Source organism: Salmo trutta, chromosome 2 (assembly GCF_901001165.1).
Source record: "Salmo trutta chromosome 2, fSalTru1.1, whole genome shotgun sequence".
NCBI classification, from domain to species: domain Eukaryota; kingdom Metazoa; phylum Chordata; class Actinopteri; order Salmoniformes; family Salmonidae; genus Salmo; species Salmo trutta.
Window position 1 is genome coordinate 59,741,069 of NC_042958.1, and position 15,026 is coordinate 59,756,094.

A 15,026-nucleotide genomic window follows, 5' to 3' on the forward strand; every position below is an offset into this window, starting at 1 on the left:
ACGCTACCGGTGTGTCTAAACCCTTAGAGGCAGTTTGAGACAAGTTTCACTTCAGTGGAGATGTCACTGAATGTACTCAGAGTTGAGAGAATATCTGAAGGGTCATCTGATGAATAGCCTAATTGCTGTAAATACATGCAGAAGTGGCCTGCCAAGAAAAAGTCATTATATTGCTATGAGGCCGGCCCTCTAAAATGAACCACACTGCCAAGGTAAAAGTGTATCATCTATTTCCTAACCCATGTGCAGTGGATTACACAGCATAGGATTCCCTGCATATGAAGTTCATTTCAAACGAGTGGGATAAAAACAGGTAAATAAAAAGAGGAGAGGCGCACCAGACGTTGTTTGACTATCCCAGCCCTCTTTGGTTTAGCACAACAATGTGAACCAGAGCTTGGGATCAGAGGTCTTTTCCTGGTCCCACCCTCTGCTAGCCTCCTGCATATTAGCTCATATGGTTTGAATCAATGCTGCCACTAGAGCCGTTCACTGGGCCAATAAGATAATAGCATACGGGCTGGAGACCGCGGCTCAGTGAGGGCTGGTGCTGTCTGTGTTGTGTTCAGAGGAGCTGTATTGCTTTAACCCTAGTAGAGATGTGACCTCCTAAACAAAACCAGCAGCACGTGAGCGGTTTCTGTCTGCGATTGGTGTTGTCGTCGATGTGTTTCTCAATGTCCAGTCCCTATCTCTGTCCAAACCTCATGACTTAAGTAAACACAGAATCAGGTCAGGCAGGACGGATATTCATTTACAAACTCTGGGGCCTAGGCACATTTTTCAATACCCGGATGAGAAACACACACTTTTTCATCTACTTCTCTTGTACATTTATATAGCCCAGATTTAGTGAGGAAATGATCCTGTCTCAGGATATGAGAGCGCCTGGCTGTTATGGTCACTCAGCTGTAATCAACAAGCAGACCACTTCTACTATAAAGTCCCAGTGTGCTTTGTGACTGAGTGGCACAGCGGGTTACCCCTGTGGAGATACAGAATGAAATGACCCTTCAAATGATACTTTGTTGCCACAATAAAATCATCTCAATTGCTACAGATGCACTCTATAGCCAATTCTGCAAGTGCGGCAGGGGGGACTATTTCCCTCCACGTGTAAACTACTGTGTTTCAAGAGGAAATAATAACTTCTATCTGATAACATTTTTAAATGGACTTGGACTTAAATCACGATATATGCTAGATCAGGGGTACTCAACTCCTACCTCACGGAGGTCCGGAGCCTGCTGGTTTTCTGTTCTACCTGATAATTCATTGCACACACCTGGTATCCCAGGTCTAAATCGGTCCCTGAATAGAGGGGAACAACGACAAAATGCAGTGGAACTGGCTTCGAAGTCCAGAGTTTAGTTTGAGGGTGCTAGATGTTCAGCAATATACCACTATCCTCGTGCCCCCCATTTAACATATGAGCCTACTCCATAGACACGAGGGTTAGAGCAGCATCTGACAGTAAAACAACTAAAGTTCTTCCAAATGTCGTTGCAAAAGTACAAACTCCACAACAGCAACATTGTAGATCTTTTTTTTTTATCGGTGCATGGAGATATTTATACAGTACCAATAACTATACGATTACAGATCTGCATCATTTTGCCGCATAATTATCGGTAAATTCGATGATAATATAGGTCTACACTTTCAAATTCATCTTTATTATTATTGTGCACTCCTCAATGGAAAAGCATTTAATCATTTTGAACGAGGTATATAATGGCTACATATCTACAGCAATGGCTCTAGAATAGGTTATTGCAGCAGCGAAGGTTAATGACAGCGGGGAAGTTTGAGCTGATTACATTTGGCATGCCTGGATAAAACCTCGTGGATATTAATCAAAATGCAATAGCTTGGATAACATTGCCTGCATCATAGGCTATTGTAGGCTATTATGCGACTGACAGACATCCTTGTAGATGATTTCAAATCATACTTAAACGTGGGTTATAGAAGACCGGTATAACAAAAATGCGTCAACTATAATGCAGTGTTAAGAGGTAAATAGTACAGTAATAACCATGTTATAAGCTACATGGGATATACATGACTGTTTATTAACTTGATTAGAACGAATTTAATAGGCATAATATATGTATGCAATAATTCTACACCTCATAAAACAATTATCATGAAGAGTTATAGAAAAACAGTGGCGTAGTTCGCGCAAAGGGCTTTGCGTTAACTTCGCCGATTAGTGAAATGAAGTTAACGAGGCAGTGAAAATGCCACCTACAGTGATTTGAGCCGTTCCAGTGTTGGTTTCTGATGGACGAGCTGTAGGGATGAGGCACTCCGGGCACAAGTCCTTTCTCCGGGATCAAACATCCTCTGCTCTGGTTGTAGTAATCCATCATTAAAAACGGGTTCGGGCTGGGATTCAGTCCCACGACGTCCACACTCTCATACATCATATGTAGAGAGAAAGCGGGAGGATTATTGTCAGATGAGAGAAATAATGACTGCTGCGCTCAATGATTTGGGCACAAGAAAATAGGAGGCGCAGCCTTGTGGTTTTCAGTTTGCTACCAGCAGAGGTAGTAGAAAGGCTGCAAACTGGTCAAAACGGCAATGAATTAAGAAAGGGGAATAAATCCGTTCATAGACACACTTGAGGTTTCGGATCCACTAGTTGGTAGAGTCAATCCGATACAAACCTATAATAAATGTATGGAATATTCACCTACACTCAATTTGAACACATCGTTCAAAAGAATGGTCAACATGATGTCAAACGTGATGTTCAGGAATTCGCCGAATTATTCGTTTGATCGAAAAAGCTTAAGAACTTCAACCAGACATATCAGTTCAATGGCCTTGCTCAAATAATAAACTAGATCCAAACCAATATCGGCTACCCTACAAATTACAAGAATACCTGAAATCACGCAAAGGGGTCCCAGTCCATTTCAATAACACTGCAACCACATCCGAATAGACAAAAGAGAATAGTTGCAGATCAATCAGAACGGAATTCCGTATTTAGTTCCAACTCGTCCTCTGGGATAAGGAAGATTGTCCCGTTTGAGCTCTTGCCTTGGGCAGACTATCAGCCTGCTGTCTGTCTGTCTGGCTATCTACTTATGTTGTCCACCGCGCAACACCACCAATGCACGACGACTTGATTTGTTAGATATCTTGCCCTTCTTGTTTTTAAAATCTCCCGATTCGCAAAACACAATCTGTTCTTCTTGTTTTTATTTAGAGAGGACCCGAATTCGTTCCCACACAAATTGTGTGGCTATCATGTTCTGCAGAATGTGACAAGGAATAGCAGCTGGGCTTTGGCTCCACCTTCAATCGCTTGTTTTTTCCTCGCTCCCTTTTCAGTGGTGGCTCCTCCCAGATGTAACCCTTCACAGGCACCACTCACAGAGCGGGACGTGGACCCTGAAAGCCACAACACAAGCCCGCTGGCGCCTTGCCTCGCTCCTATGTAAAAAGTAACGTTTTGAACGACACAATTAAGTTACGTAAACTCCCAAATTAACTTGGCATGTCTTTTCAGAGAGTATATGAATATAATAGAGTTTTCCATGAGCCTATAGGCTACCTCTTTTCCTAGAAATTATGTCTACCCTCACTCGTCATTTGGGCTCCTCCTTCCAACTAATTTGACCCCTTTCCCCGTGCTCTCATCGTTCACTACCCTACTATTTTTCTCCCTCATTCCCTGTCTCGCTAATTTGCCTAATACTATGCAGCTGAACTTTTCTTGAACCCACGGAAGCAAGCAGCTTCACCCCCCCCAAATTATCCACACACTGACTCCGATTCGCCTCTGATTTTCTTATCTGACATAATTCAATGTTTCCCACCTTGTACACTTACTATTACACAATCAACTTTCCTCAAGTGCTGCTCTCACTGAACCAGCGCAAATAGCCTCAGAGCAGAAACCAGAATTCAACCAGGCCCTTTAACCAAGAAATGCCACTTTTTCCCACCACAATAAAATCCACCCAGAAGTAGGTGGACAACCCTTCAAATTAGTGGATTTGGCTATTTCAGTCACCCCTTTGCCGACAGGTGTATAAAATCGGGCACACTTCCATACAATCTCCATAGACAAACATTGGCAGTAGAATGGCTCATACTGAAGAGATCAGTGACTTTCAACGTGTCACCATCATAGGATGCCACCTTTCCAACAAGTCGGTTCATAATTTTTTTTCCCCTGCTAGAGCTGCCCCGGTCAACTGTAAGTGCTGTTATTGTGAAGTGGAAACATCTAGGAGCAACAACGGCTCAGCCGCAAAGTGGTAGGCCACACAAGCATACAGAAAGGGACCGCAGAGTGTTGAAGCGCGTAAAAATCGTCTGTCCTCGGTTGCAACACTCACTACCAAGTTCCAAACTGCCTCTGGAAGCAATGTCAGCACATGAACTGTTCTTCGAAAGCTTCATGAAATGGGTTTCCATGGTCTTGCAGCTGCACACAGCCTAAGATCGCCATGCGCAATGCCAAGCGTCGGCTGGAGTGGTGTAAAGCTCGCCGCCATTGGACTCTGGAGCAGTGAAAACGCCTTCTCTGGAGTGATGAATCATGCTTCACCATCTGGCAGTCTGACGGACGTATCTGGGTTTGGTGGATGCCAGGAGAACGCTACCTGCCCAAATGCATAGTGCCAACTGTAAAGTTTGGTGGATAAGGAATAATGGTCTGGGGCTGTTTTTCATGGTTCGGTCTAGGCCCCTTAGTTCCAGTGAAGGGTAATCTTAACACTACAGCATACAATGACATCCTAGATGATTCTGTCCTTCCAACTTTGTGGCAACAGTGTGGGAAAGGCCCTTTCCTGTTTCAGCATGACAATGCCCCCATGCACAAAGCGAGGTACAGAAATGGTTGTCGGGATCGGTGTGGTAGAACTTAACTGGTCTGCACAGAGTCCTGACCTCAACCCCATCAAACACTTTTGGGATGAATTGGAACGCCGACTGCGAGCCAGGCCTAATAGCCCAACATCAGTACCCGACCTCACCAATACTCTTGTGGCCGAATGTTCCAACATCTAGTGGAAATCCTTCCCAGAAGAGTGGAGGCTGTTATAGCAGCAAAGGGGGGACCAACTCCATATTAATGCACATGATATTGGAATGAGATGTTTGATGAACAGGTGTCCACATACTTTGGTGTAGTGTATATAAATGTTACTTACAAGTGTTCTAAAATAATTAGAATGAAGTTTGCTACATCAAGCTGGTGAGGTTGTACCATTGTTGCAACTTCCTACTGAATATAACCATGCAACATTCTTACAGAAGCATGCAACAATGTGGTACAAAAAGCAAATACACAACACTAGTTTTATTCCATTGTAATAACCATTACAACACTAATTAAATCGCATGTTGAAACAAGACTATCCATTGAGATACAAACAATAGATAATACAAACACTAACTCCAAAACTATGATGACCAATTGACTAATACATGATGTTTCAGGACCGATACCTCTGCATACCACAGTGCTGGCAGGGTTTAGCCAGTGCCTCATCCCCCATCAGGGGCTCAATATTGGTACATCCCAGCCTCTGGTTCACATCTGAACCACAGGGCAGGGCCATGACTAGGACTGAGTGAAAAGGTGTTAGAGGAATTATTGGCATTGTCCACAGCAGGGGTGGACTGCTCCACCTTTGACTGTGACACTTATTTAATGCAGGGACCAGACTGTTTACTTTGACTGATAACAACACAGCAGAGAGCCAGCTCTGGTCAGATACCACAAGGGAAATTCCTTCACAGGATTAGCCACAATGAGTAATGGTGTCAGAAAATGCTAATTCTCTCTGCCTGTTTTTCTTCTCAGCTTGGGCAGTATTAATTTGACCCCTATGTTGTGATGGCACAGCCAGAGTGGGAGATAATGGATTGTTGATCATTGCTTATAACAGAGAGGAGGCATGGGAAACCTTGAGAGACTAAGCTCCATTTCAGGACTTCAAAGACAAAAGTCACATTGCAGGAACTTGAAAAGATGCAGAAGTCAATGCCAAATAGAGTGACTTGTAGAATTCCTTAACATGACTAATCATTGTGAATATATGCATGTGCCAGGAGAGCTGTTTTCCAGGCTTAGAGAAAGTCTTATTATTCTTAATTTCACTTTTGTATATTATCTACTTCACTTTCTTTGGCAATGTTAACATATGTTTCCCATCCCAACAAAGCCCCTTGAATTGAATTGAGAATGAAAGAGACAGACAGACAGACAGACAGACAGACAGACAGACAGACAGACAGACAGACAGACAGACAGACAGACAGACAGACAGACAGACAGACAGACAGACAGACAGACAGACAGACAGACAGATAGATAGATAGATAGATAGAGGGGAAGAGGGGAAGAGAGGGAGGTAGAGAATAGTAAAAGATAGAGGGGAATAGAGAATGAAAAACAGAGAGAGAAGGGGGGAGGTGCTTTGCCCTTTCTGCATAGGGGTATTATATCAGCGTTAGCTGGGAGAATGAGGTTGCTGGCATGCTGCCATGCGGTGCCCAGTCATATCTGCATAGCCACGGGAAGTAGGGGTGCTGCAGCACCCCCTGATAAACCACAATTAAAAAATAATTAATATAAAAACAAATAATCTTAGTGCAGTAATTTATTACTCCTGCATGAGCAGAGAAAAATACTTATTGACAAAAATGTCCCTCAGCACCTCCCCACTTGAGTGAGTCTGACCACAAGTCAGAGAGCACTAGTTAAATAAAGGTTAACATTTTTTTTACAAAAAATTAATGACAAAATAAATGAAATTAAAAACACTATGATGACACACCAAATGAGTTTGATGGATCCTTTAGGTCATCTTCTAATGTCTCTTAAGAGGAAAGTAATCCAAAAGTAACTGAAAGTAATCTGATTATGTTATAGAGTTTGGTAATCCAAAAGTTAAATTACTGATCACTATTTTGGACAGGTAGCTAACTAGTAACTAACGGATTACATTTAGAAAGTAACCTACCCAACCCTGGCGGCTTGTTTTGACATTAAGAGGTGAGAGAGTAGGCATTGTCAAACGCAACACTAAGCCAAAGGAGCCAAGCTTGGCCAGTTAGAGGTTAAGTGAATGTGGTCACTGGCTTCTGGCACAACATAGCAGCCGTGTGTGAAGGCAAAGCCTAGGAGGAAGAGGAGTCGGTGCCAGCTAACCAGCCCGTTCAAATATGCTGGAGAGAGAGAGAGCAGCTTCAAAAGTTCCACACTCCTGAGAATTCAGAAAGCCACTCAGGCTTCAGAGAGATTGGACCTGTGTGTGTGTACTACTCTGCTGCACGGCTCAGGCTTCAAAGCATGGTTATTTAAAGGGGTAGTTCGGGATTTTGGCAATGACGCCCTTTATCTACTTCCCCAGAGTCAGATGGAAGGAAGTTGCTAACTAGCGTTAGTGCAATGAGTGGAAGTCTATGGGAACAGCTAGCATGTTCCTGTAGACTTCCAGTCATTGCGCTAACGCTAGTTAGCATTGGCTTGCGAAACTATCTCTGACTTCCTTTATACTGGACGCAAATACATAAAAATGGTATCCACGAGTTCATCTGACTCTGGGGAAGTAGATAACGGGCTTCATTGCCAAAATCCTGAACTATCCCTTTAAAGCCTCAACAGCCCACTGATGGAAAGGCCTTGTTTAAAACACCATTCAGGCACTATTGCCTGGCTGAAATCGCACTGTTATGTACATACAAAATAATAGAGGGATATGATGTCAAATCAAATCAAACTTTATTTGCCAAATGCGCCGAATACAACAACTGTAGACTTTACCATGAAATGCTTACTTACAAACCCTTAACCAACAGTGCAGTTAAAGAAGAAGAAAATATTTACCAAGTAGGCTAAAATAAAACGTAATAATAAAAAGTTACACAATAAGCATAACAATAACAAGGCTATATACAGGGGGCACCGGTACCGAGTCAGTGTGCAAGGGTACAGGCTAGTTGAGGTAATCTGTACATGTAGGTGGGGGCGAAGTGACTATGCATAGGTAACAAACAAACAGCGAGTAGCAGCAGTGTACAAGGGGGGAGGTGTCAATGTAAATTGTGCGGTGGCGATTTTTATGAATTGTTCAGCAGTCTAATGGCTTGGGGGTAGAAGCTGTTGAGGAGCCTTCTGGTCCTAGACTTGGCGCTCTGGTACCGCTTGCAGTGCAGTAGCAGAGAAAACAGTCTATAACCTGGGTGACTGAAGTCTCTGACAATTCAACGAGCCAGACACCACCTATTGTATAGGTCCTGGATGGCAGGTAGCTTGGCCCCAGTGATGTACTGGGCCGTTCGCACTACCCACTTTAGCGCCTTACGGTCAGATGCTGAGCAGTTGCCATACCAGGTGGTGATGCAACCGGTCAGGATGCTCTTGATGGTGCAACTGTAGAACCTTTTGAGGATCTGGGGGCCCATGCCAAATCTTTTCAGTCTCCTGAGGGGGAAAAGATTTTGTCGTGCCCTCTTCACGACTGTCTTGGTATGTTTGGACCATGATAGTTTGTTGGTGATGTGGACACCAAGGAACTTGAAACTCTCGACCCGCTCCACTACAGCCCCGTCGATGTTAATGGGGGCCTGTTCGGCCCGCCTTTTCCTGTAGTCCACAATCAGCTCCTTTGTCTTGCTCACATTGAGGGAGAGGTTGTTGTCCTGGCACCACACTGCCAATTCTCTGACCTCCTCCCTATAGGCCGTCTCATCGTTGTCGGTGATCAGGCCTACCACTGTTGGGTCATCAGCAAACTTAATGATGGTGTTGGAGTCGTACTTGGCCACACAGTCATGGGGGAACAGGGAGTACAGGAGGGGACTAAGTACACACCCCTGATGGGCCCCAGTGTTAAGGATCAGCGTGGCAGACGTGTTGTTGCCTACTCTTACCACTTGGGGGGGGACCGTCAGGAAGTCCAGGATCCAGTTGCAGAGGGAGGTGTTTAGTCCCAGAGTCCTTAGCTTAGTGATGAGCTTTGTGGGCACTATGGTGTTGAACGATGAGCTCTAGTCTATGAACAGCATTCTCATATAGGTGTTCCTTTTGTCCAGGTGAGAAAGGGAAGTGTGGAGTGCGATTGAGATTGCGTCATCTGTGGATCTGTTGGGGCGGTATTCGAATTGGAGTGGGTCTAGGGTGTCTGGGAGGATGCTGTTGATGTGAGCCATTACCAGCCTTTCAAAGCACTTCATGGCTACCGACTTGAGTGCCACGGGCGGTAATCATTTAGGCAGGTTACCTTCGCTTCTTTGGGCACAGGGACTATGGTGGTCTGCTTGAAACATGTAGGTATTACAGACTCGGTCAGGGAGAGGTTGAAAATGTCAGTGAAGACAGTTGGTCCGCGCATGCTTTGAGTACATGTCCTGATAATCCGTCTGGCCCAGCGGCTTTGTGAATGTTGACCTGTTTAAAGGTTTTGTTCACATCTGCTACCGATAGCGTTATCACACAGTCATGCAGAACAGCTGGTGCTCTCGTGCATGCTTCAGTGTTGTTGCCTCGAAACGAGCATAAAAAAGCATTTAGCTCGTCTGGTAGGCTCGCGTCACTGGGCAGCTTGCATCTGGGTTTCCCTTTGCAGTCCGTAATAGTTTTCAAGCCCTGCCACATCTGACGAGCATCAGAGCCGGTATAGTAGGATTCAATCTTAATCCTTTATTGACGCTTTGCTTGTTTGATGGTTCGTCTGAGGGCATAGCGGGATTTATTCAAGTGTCTGGATTAGTCTCCCGCTCCTTGAAAGCGGTAGCTCTAGCCTTTAGCTCGATGCGGATGTTGCCTGTAATGCATGGCTTCTGGTTGGGATATGTACGTACAGTCACTGTGGAGACGACGTCATTGATGCACTTATTGATGAAGCCGATAACTGAGGTGGTATACTCCTCAATGCCATTGGATGAATCCCGGAAAATATTCCAGTCTGTGCTAGCAAAACAGTCCTGTAGTGTAGCATCCGTGTCATCTGACCACTTCCGTATTGAGTGAGTCACTGGTACTTCCTGCTTTAGTTTTTGCTTGTAAGCAGGAATCAGGAGGATAGAATTGTGGTCAGATTTGCCAAATGGAGGGCGGGGGAGAGCTTTGTATGCATCTCTGTGTGTGGAGTAAAGGTAGTCTAGGATTTTTTCCCCCTGGTTACACATGTGACATGCTCGTGAAAATGTGATACAGATTTAAGTTTGCCTGCATTAAAGTCCTCAGCCACTAGGAGCGCCGCTTCTGGGTGAGCCTTTTCTTCTTTGCTTATGGCCTTATAGAGTTGGTTGAGAGCGGTCTTAGTGCCAGCTTTGCTTTGTGGTGGTAAATAGACGGCTACGAATAATACAGATGAGAACTCTCTTGGTAGATAGTGTGGTCGACAGCTTATCATCAGGTACTCTACCTCAGGCAAGCAATACCTCAAGACGTCTTTAATATTAGATATCGCGCACCAGCTGTTATTGACAAAAAGACACATACCCCCAGCCCTTGTCTTACCAGAGGTAGCGTCTCTGTTCTGCTGGTGCATGGAAAATCCCGCCAGCTCTATATTGTCCATTTCTTCGTTCAGCCACATCTCGGTGAAACATAAGATGTTACAGTTTTTAATGTCCCGTTGGTAGGATAATCTTAATACTAGGTCATCAATTTTGTTTTCTAACGATTGCACGTTAGCAAGGAGAACGGAAGGCATTGGGAGTTTACTCACTCGCCTCCGGCTTCTCAGAAGGATCCCCAATCGGCGTCTTTTCTTCACGCAAAAGGCATGGAGCTGGGCCTGTTCCAGTGAAAGCAGGATATCCTTCTCATCGGACTCTTTAAAGGAAAAAGTTTCTTCCAGTCCGCAATGAGTAATTGCTTTTCTGATGTCCAGAAGTTATTTTCGGTCATAAGAGACGGTAGCAGCAACATTATGTACACAATAAGTTAAAAAATAAGTTACGCAAAAAAAATACCAAATTTGCACAATTGGTTGGGAGAAAGTCCCTGATTAGGGAGTGAAATGGAGGAGAGATTGAATGGGAGGATGGGGAGAGAAAGGAGAGCGAGAGAGTGGAAGAAGGGGTGGTTTGAAGGAATTCAAAGAGCTTTATGAGTGAGGGCGGAGGAGATTGCGGCCTGAACCTTGAGGGTGTCAAACTATTTTTACAGCCCCTCTCTCCATGCCCCAATTAAGGGTGTTAGGAAGCAGTAAAAATGGGTCCCTCACCATTCCCCCCACAGGACAGGTGATAGCTAGCTGTAGGTCTACAGGTTAGAACAATGGGTCATTATGCCATTGGGCTAACTGCTATAGTGCTGAGAAGGCAAAATAAAAAGGGGTTCTTTGGCTAACAAACCATCGTAAAATCTAGGCATACAGGCTTAGAACCATGCAAGAAAAGGAATACGTCTTCTTTTCATGTTCAGCTAAAATTGCCACCGATTCAGCAACATCTGCAATCAGCTGTCCCTTGATGCTTGTGTTCTCACACTTTTCAGATTTGTATTGCTCCACTTATTTCCTGTAACAAATCAAATGTTATGTCGTCACATGTTTCGTAAACAACAGGTGTGGACTAACAGTGAAATGCTAATTCACAGGCCCTTCCCAACAATGCAGAGAGAAAGAAAATAGCGAAATAATAGAGGAGGCTTGGCCTAGGCTACTGTTGATTGCCAAAATAGAGGTCTTTTTCATTGAAGTAAAACCAAATTTAGAGGAAAAAGGGTATAACTACAGTGAAAAACCTACAAGAGGAATGTGAAGAGAACGTTGGCGCGGTAAAATGCAGGCTACTGTGCAACTCCGGTAGGATGCAATTTCGGAAGTTACATTTATTTATTTTTGTATTGATAATAATTAGTTTTATCATTATTATTTTTGTATATCATTATTATTGTAAACCTAAATATTAATTGAAACTAGTTCATTAAATATGCAAATTAAGTTCTAACTATAATGCTGTGTTTGCTGTAATATAATATCCTGCTCGTATTTTACCTGTAAACAATGGCTTGACATACTTTTGATATTACCCTAATAAAAGTTTTTAATATTTTGTGAAGGTTTGGTGTGGTGTGGCTATTATTGTACTTTAGCTACTGCAGGCCTATTATATGAAGGCAGTGCGCACCGGCGCTCCAACTACTACATTTGAACTTGAGGTGAGGAAGAATGTTTTAAGGCCTACCAGAGTTACTCCTATAATCTAACAATATAATGCCCATCTTTATACAAAATACTCAGACGCCGTACCCACCTGACAACTAGAAATGCATGTCGGTGTCGTAGCATGCCGCCTACTGCAATCCTTGTCCTCCACAGACCAGAGCATGTGAACGGAGTTGAGCTGGAAATCCCACTCATCGTTCCATGCTTGCGCACCGCTCCCTTTCCAACTACTCAGCTAAAAACCACTCAGCACTCAATTTAAAAAAAAACTGGAGCTCCAAATTCACTCCATTCATTAAAATCACAATTTAACCAACACCCATCTATTTTTGTGACTACGTGGACCTACCATTTGGTTTTGAAGTATTGAACCCAAACCATATGGATTTGAATGAAAAGTATTTGAATAAACATGTAAAGGTGAATGTAAGAAGCGCTCATCATTTTAATCAGGTTACATGTCATATTAAACAGCATATAAACCCTGGAGTCAAACAGGGAGCCTAAGAAGGAACAAAAATGTATCATTAGTTTATATTATTTCAAGTCTATAGCCTACAAAGAAATACATTGTGAAGCATTTGCGAGTGTGACACAATAGGCTGGTAGGGCCATAATGAGCTCAGCATTTAAACATTTTGTTGTATTAAATCATTAGTCTATAAATTACACATATAGGCTGTGACTTACTTATAATTAAATACAAATTAAACTAAAAATGACTTATTAGTGCCTTTGAATTCATTTTTGGAAAAACAAGTTTGACCAGTCTGTGGCTTCAGGCTCATGCGATGGTGCATGGAGAGCAGGCCAGCAGCCGAGAATGTCCTCTCCTCACTTGCAAAGCCACTGGGGATGCTAAACACCCTTTTGGCCACTCTTGACAGGCTGGGTAGAGATGCAGAGTTATTTTTTATATAGGTAGTCCAAGGTTTTTAGGCAAAATAACCCAATCAAAACGGAAAGCTCCTTGAACATGGGAACGTGCCAGGCCGTTTGGTCCAAAATCAATTATGACCTATTGTATAGATAATAGAACAAAAGTTTAAGAGATCATATTTTTTGTTGATAAATACTTTGCTACAATGACACTTAGTTATCTACCCACCTCGTTCCTTTCTTTCAGCATGTGCACGTAGTAAGTACACCATCATGCTTTCGGGATACGTGTCTTTCAGATTCTGCAATGATTCTTTAGTTGTGGACACTACATCACCACACTCCCTGTCTTGCTCTTGGCCCTCATCTTTGTAAGTCACCTTGATTTCACACCTGTGTGTTCTATCAGTTTCTTTATGAAAATATTTAGCAAACTCCATGCCAGTAGCTAAAGCAAGGGGCTACAGCAGCACACAAGTAGACTACAAACACATCCTGGGCCGGGCGTGCCCTGAGCTCGTGAAGTGAGCGCTACTGGAGCGAAATTGGAGCGGGCGAGAAGGCCGACGCTCCAGCCTTTGGGAATCACGCTCCGCGCTCCAGTCAAATTGGGCACGCTCCGCTCCAGCTCCGCTCACATACTCTGCCACAGACAGCACTCATTCTGCCAATCAGATTCTGTTAAAGGTCCCCGAAGCACACACACACATCCCTGGGTCGCTACTCTTTTCAGTTCGCTGCCGCTAGCGACTGGAACGAGCTGCAAAAAACTCTCAAACTGGAAAGTTTTATCTCCATTGCTACATTCAAAGACTCAATCATGGACACTCTTACAGACACTTGTGGCTGCTTTCCGTGATTTTTTTAATGAATTTTTTATTTCACCTTTATTTAACCAGGTAGGCCAGTTGAGAACAAGTTCCCATTTGCAACTGTGACCTGGCCAAGATAAAGCAAAGCAGTGCAACAAAAACAACAGAGTTACACATGGGATAAACAAACGTACAGTCAATAACACAATAGAAAAATCTGTATACAGTGTGTGCAAATGAAGTAAGGAGGTAAGGCAATAAATAGGTCATAGTGGTGAAGTAATTACAATTTAGCAATTTACACTGGAGTGATAGATGTGCAGATGAGGATGTGCAAGTGGAAATACTGGTGTGCAAAAGAGCAGAAAAACAAAAATAAATATGGGAATGAGGTAGGTAGTTGGTTGGATGGGCTATTTACAGATGGGCTGTGTACAGCTGCAGTGATCGGTAAACTGCTCTGACAGCTGATGATTAAAGTTAGTGAGGGAGATATAAGTCTCCAGCTTCAGTGATTTTTGCAAGTCCTTCCAGTCATTGGCAGCAGAGAACTGGAAGGAAAGGCGGCCGAAGGAGGAATTGGCTTTGGGGGTGACCAGTGAAATATACCTGCTGGAGTGCGTGCTACGGGTTGGTGTTGCTATGGTGACCAGTGAGCTGAGATAAGGCGGGGCTTTACCTAGCAAAGACTTATAGATGACCTGGAGCCAGTGGGTTTGGCGACTAAACTATGTAGAGAGGGCCAGCCAACGAGAGCATACAGGTCGCAGTGGTGGGTAGTATATGGGGCTTTGGTGACAAAACGGATGGCACTGTGATAGACTGCATCCAATGTGCTGAGTAGAGTGTTGGAGGCTATTTTGTAAATGACATCGCCGAAGTCAAGGATGGGTAGAATAGTCAGTTTTACGAGGGTATGTTTGGCAGCATGAGTGAAGGAGGCTTTGTTGCGAAATAGGAAGCCGATTCTAGATTTAATTTTGGATTGGAGATGCTTAATATGAGTCTGGAAGGAGAGTTTACAGTCTAGCCAGACACCTAGGTATTTATAGTTGTCCACATATTCTAAGTCAGAACCGTCCAGAGTAGTGATGCTAGTCGGGCGGGCGGGTGCGGGCAGCGATCGGTTGAAGAGCATGCATTTCGTTTTACTAGTATTAAAGAGCAGTTGGAGGCC

At 43.7% G+C, this 15,026-nt stretch overlaps 1 protein-coding gene across 5 annotated transcripts in view; it reads right to left on the reverse strand.

Moving 5' to 3' along the window:
- raraa (retinoic acid receptor, alpha a) overlaps window positions 1-15,026 on the reverse strand; it is a 214,239-nt gene that overhangs the window by 58,879 nt on the left and 140,334 nt on the right. The window contains exon 1 of one of the 5 annotated variants that reach the window (XM_029708821.1): window positions 2,255-3,479. The exons of 3 other annotated variants lie outside the window; for them this stretch is intronic. In XM_029708821.1, the coding sequence (XP_029564681.1) occupies window positions 2,255-2,432 (178 nt within the window). In that variant the 5' untranslated portion in view covers window positions 2,433-3,479. Of the gene's footprint in view, window positions 1-2,254; window positions 3,480-15,026 lie in introns of those variants that run through there. One more of the 5 variants, XM_029708847.1, reaches the window with a different exon arrangement.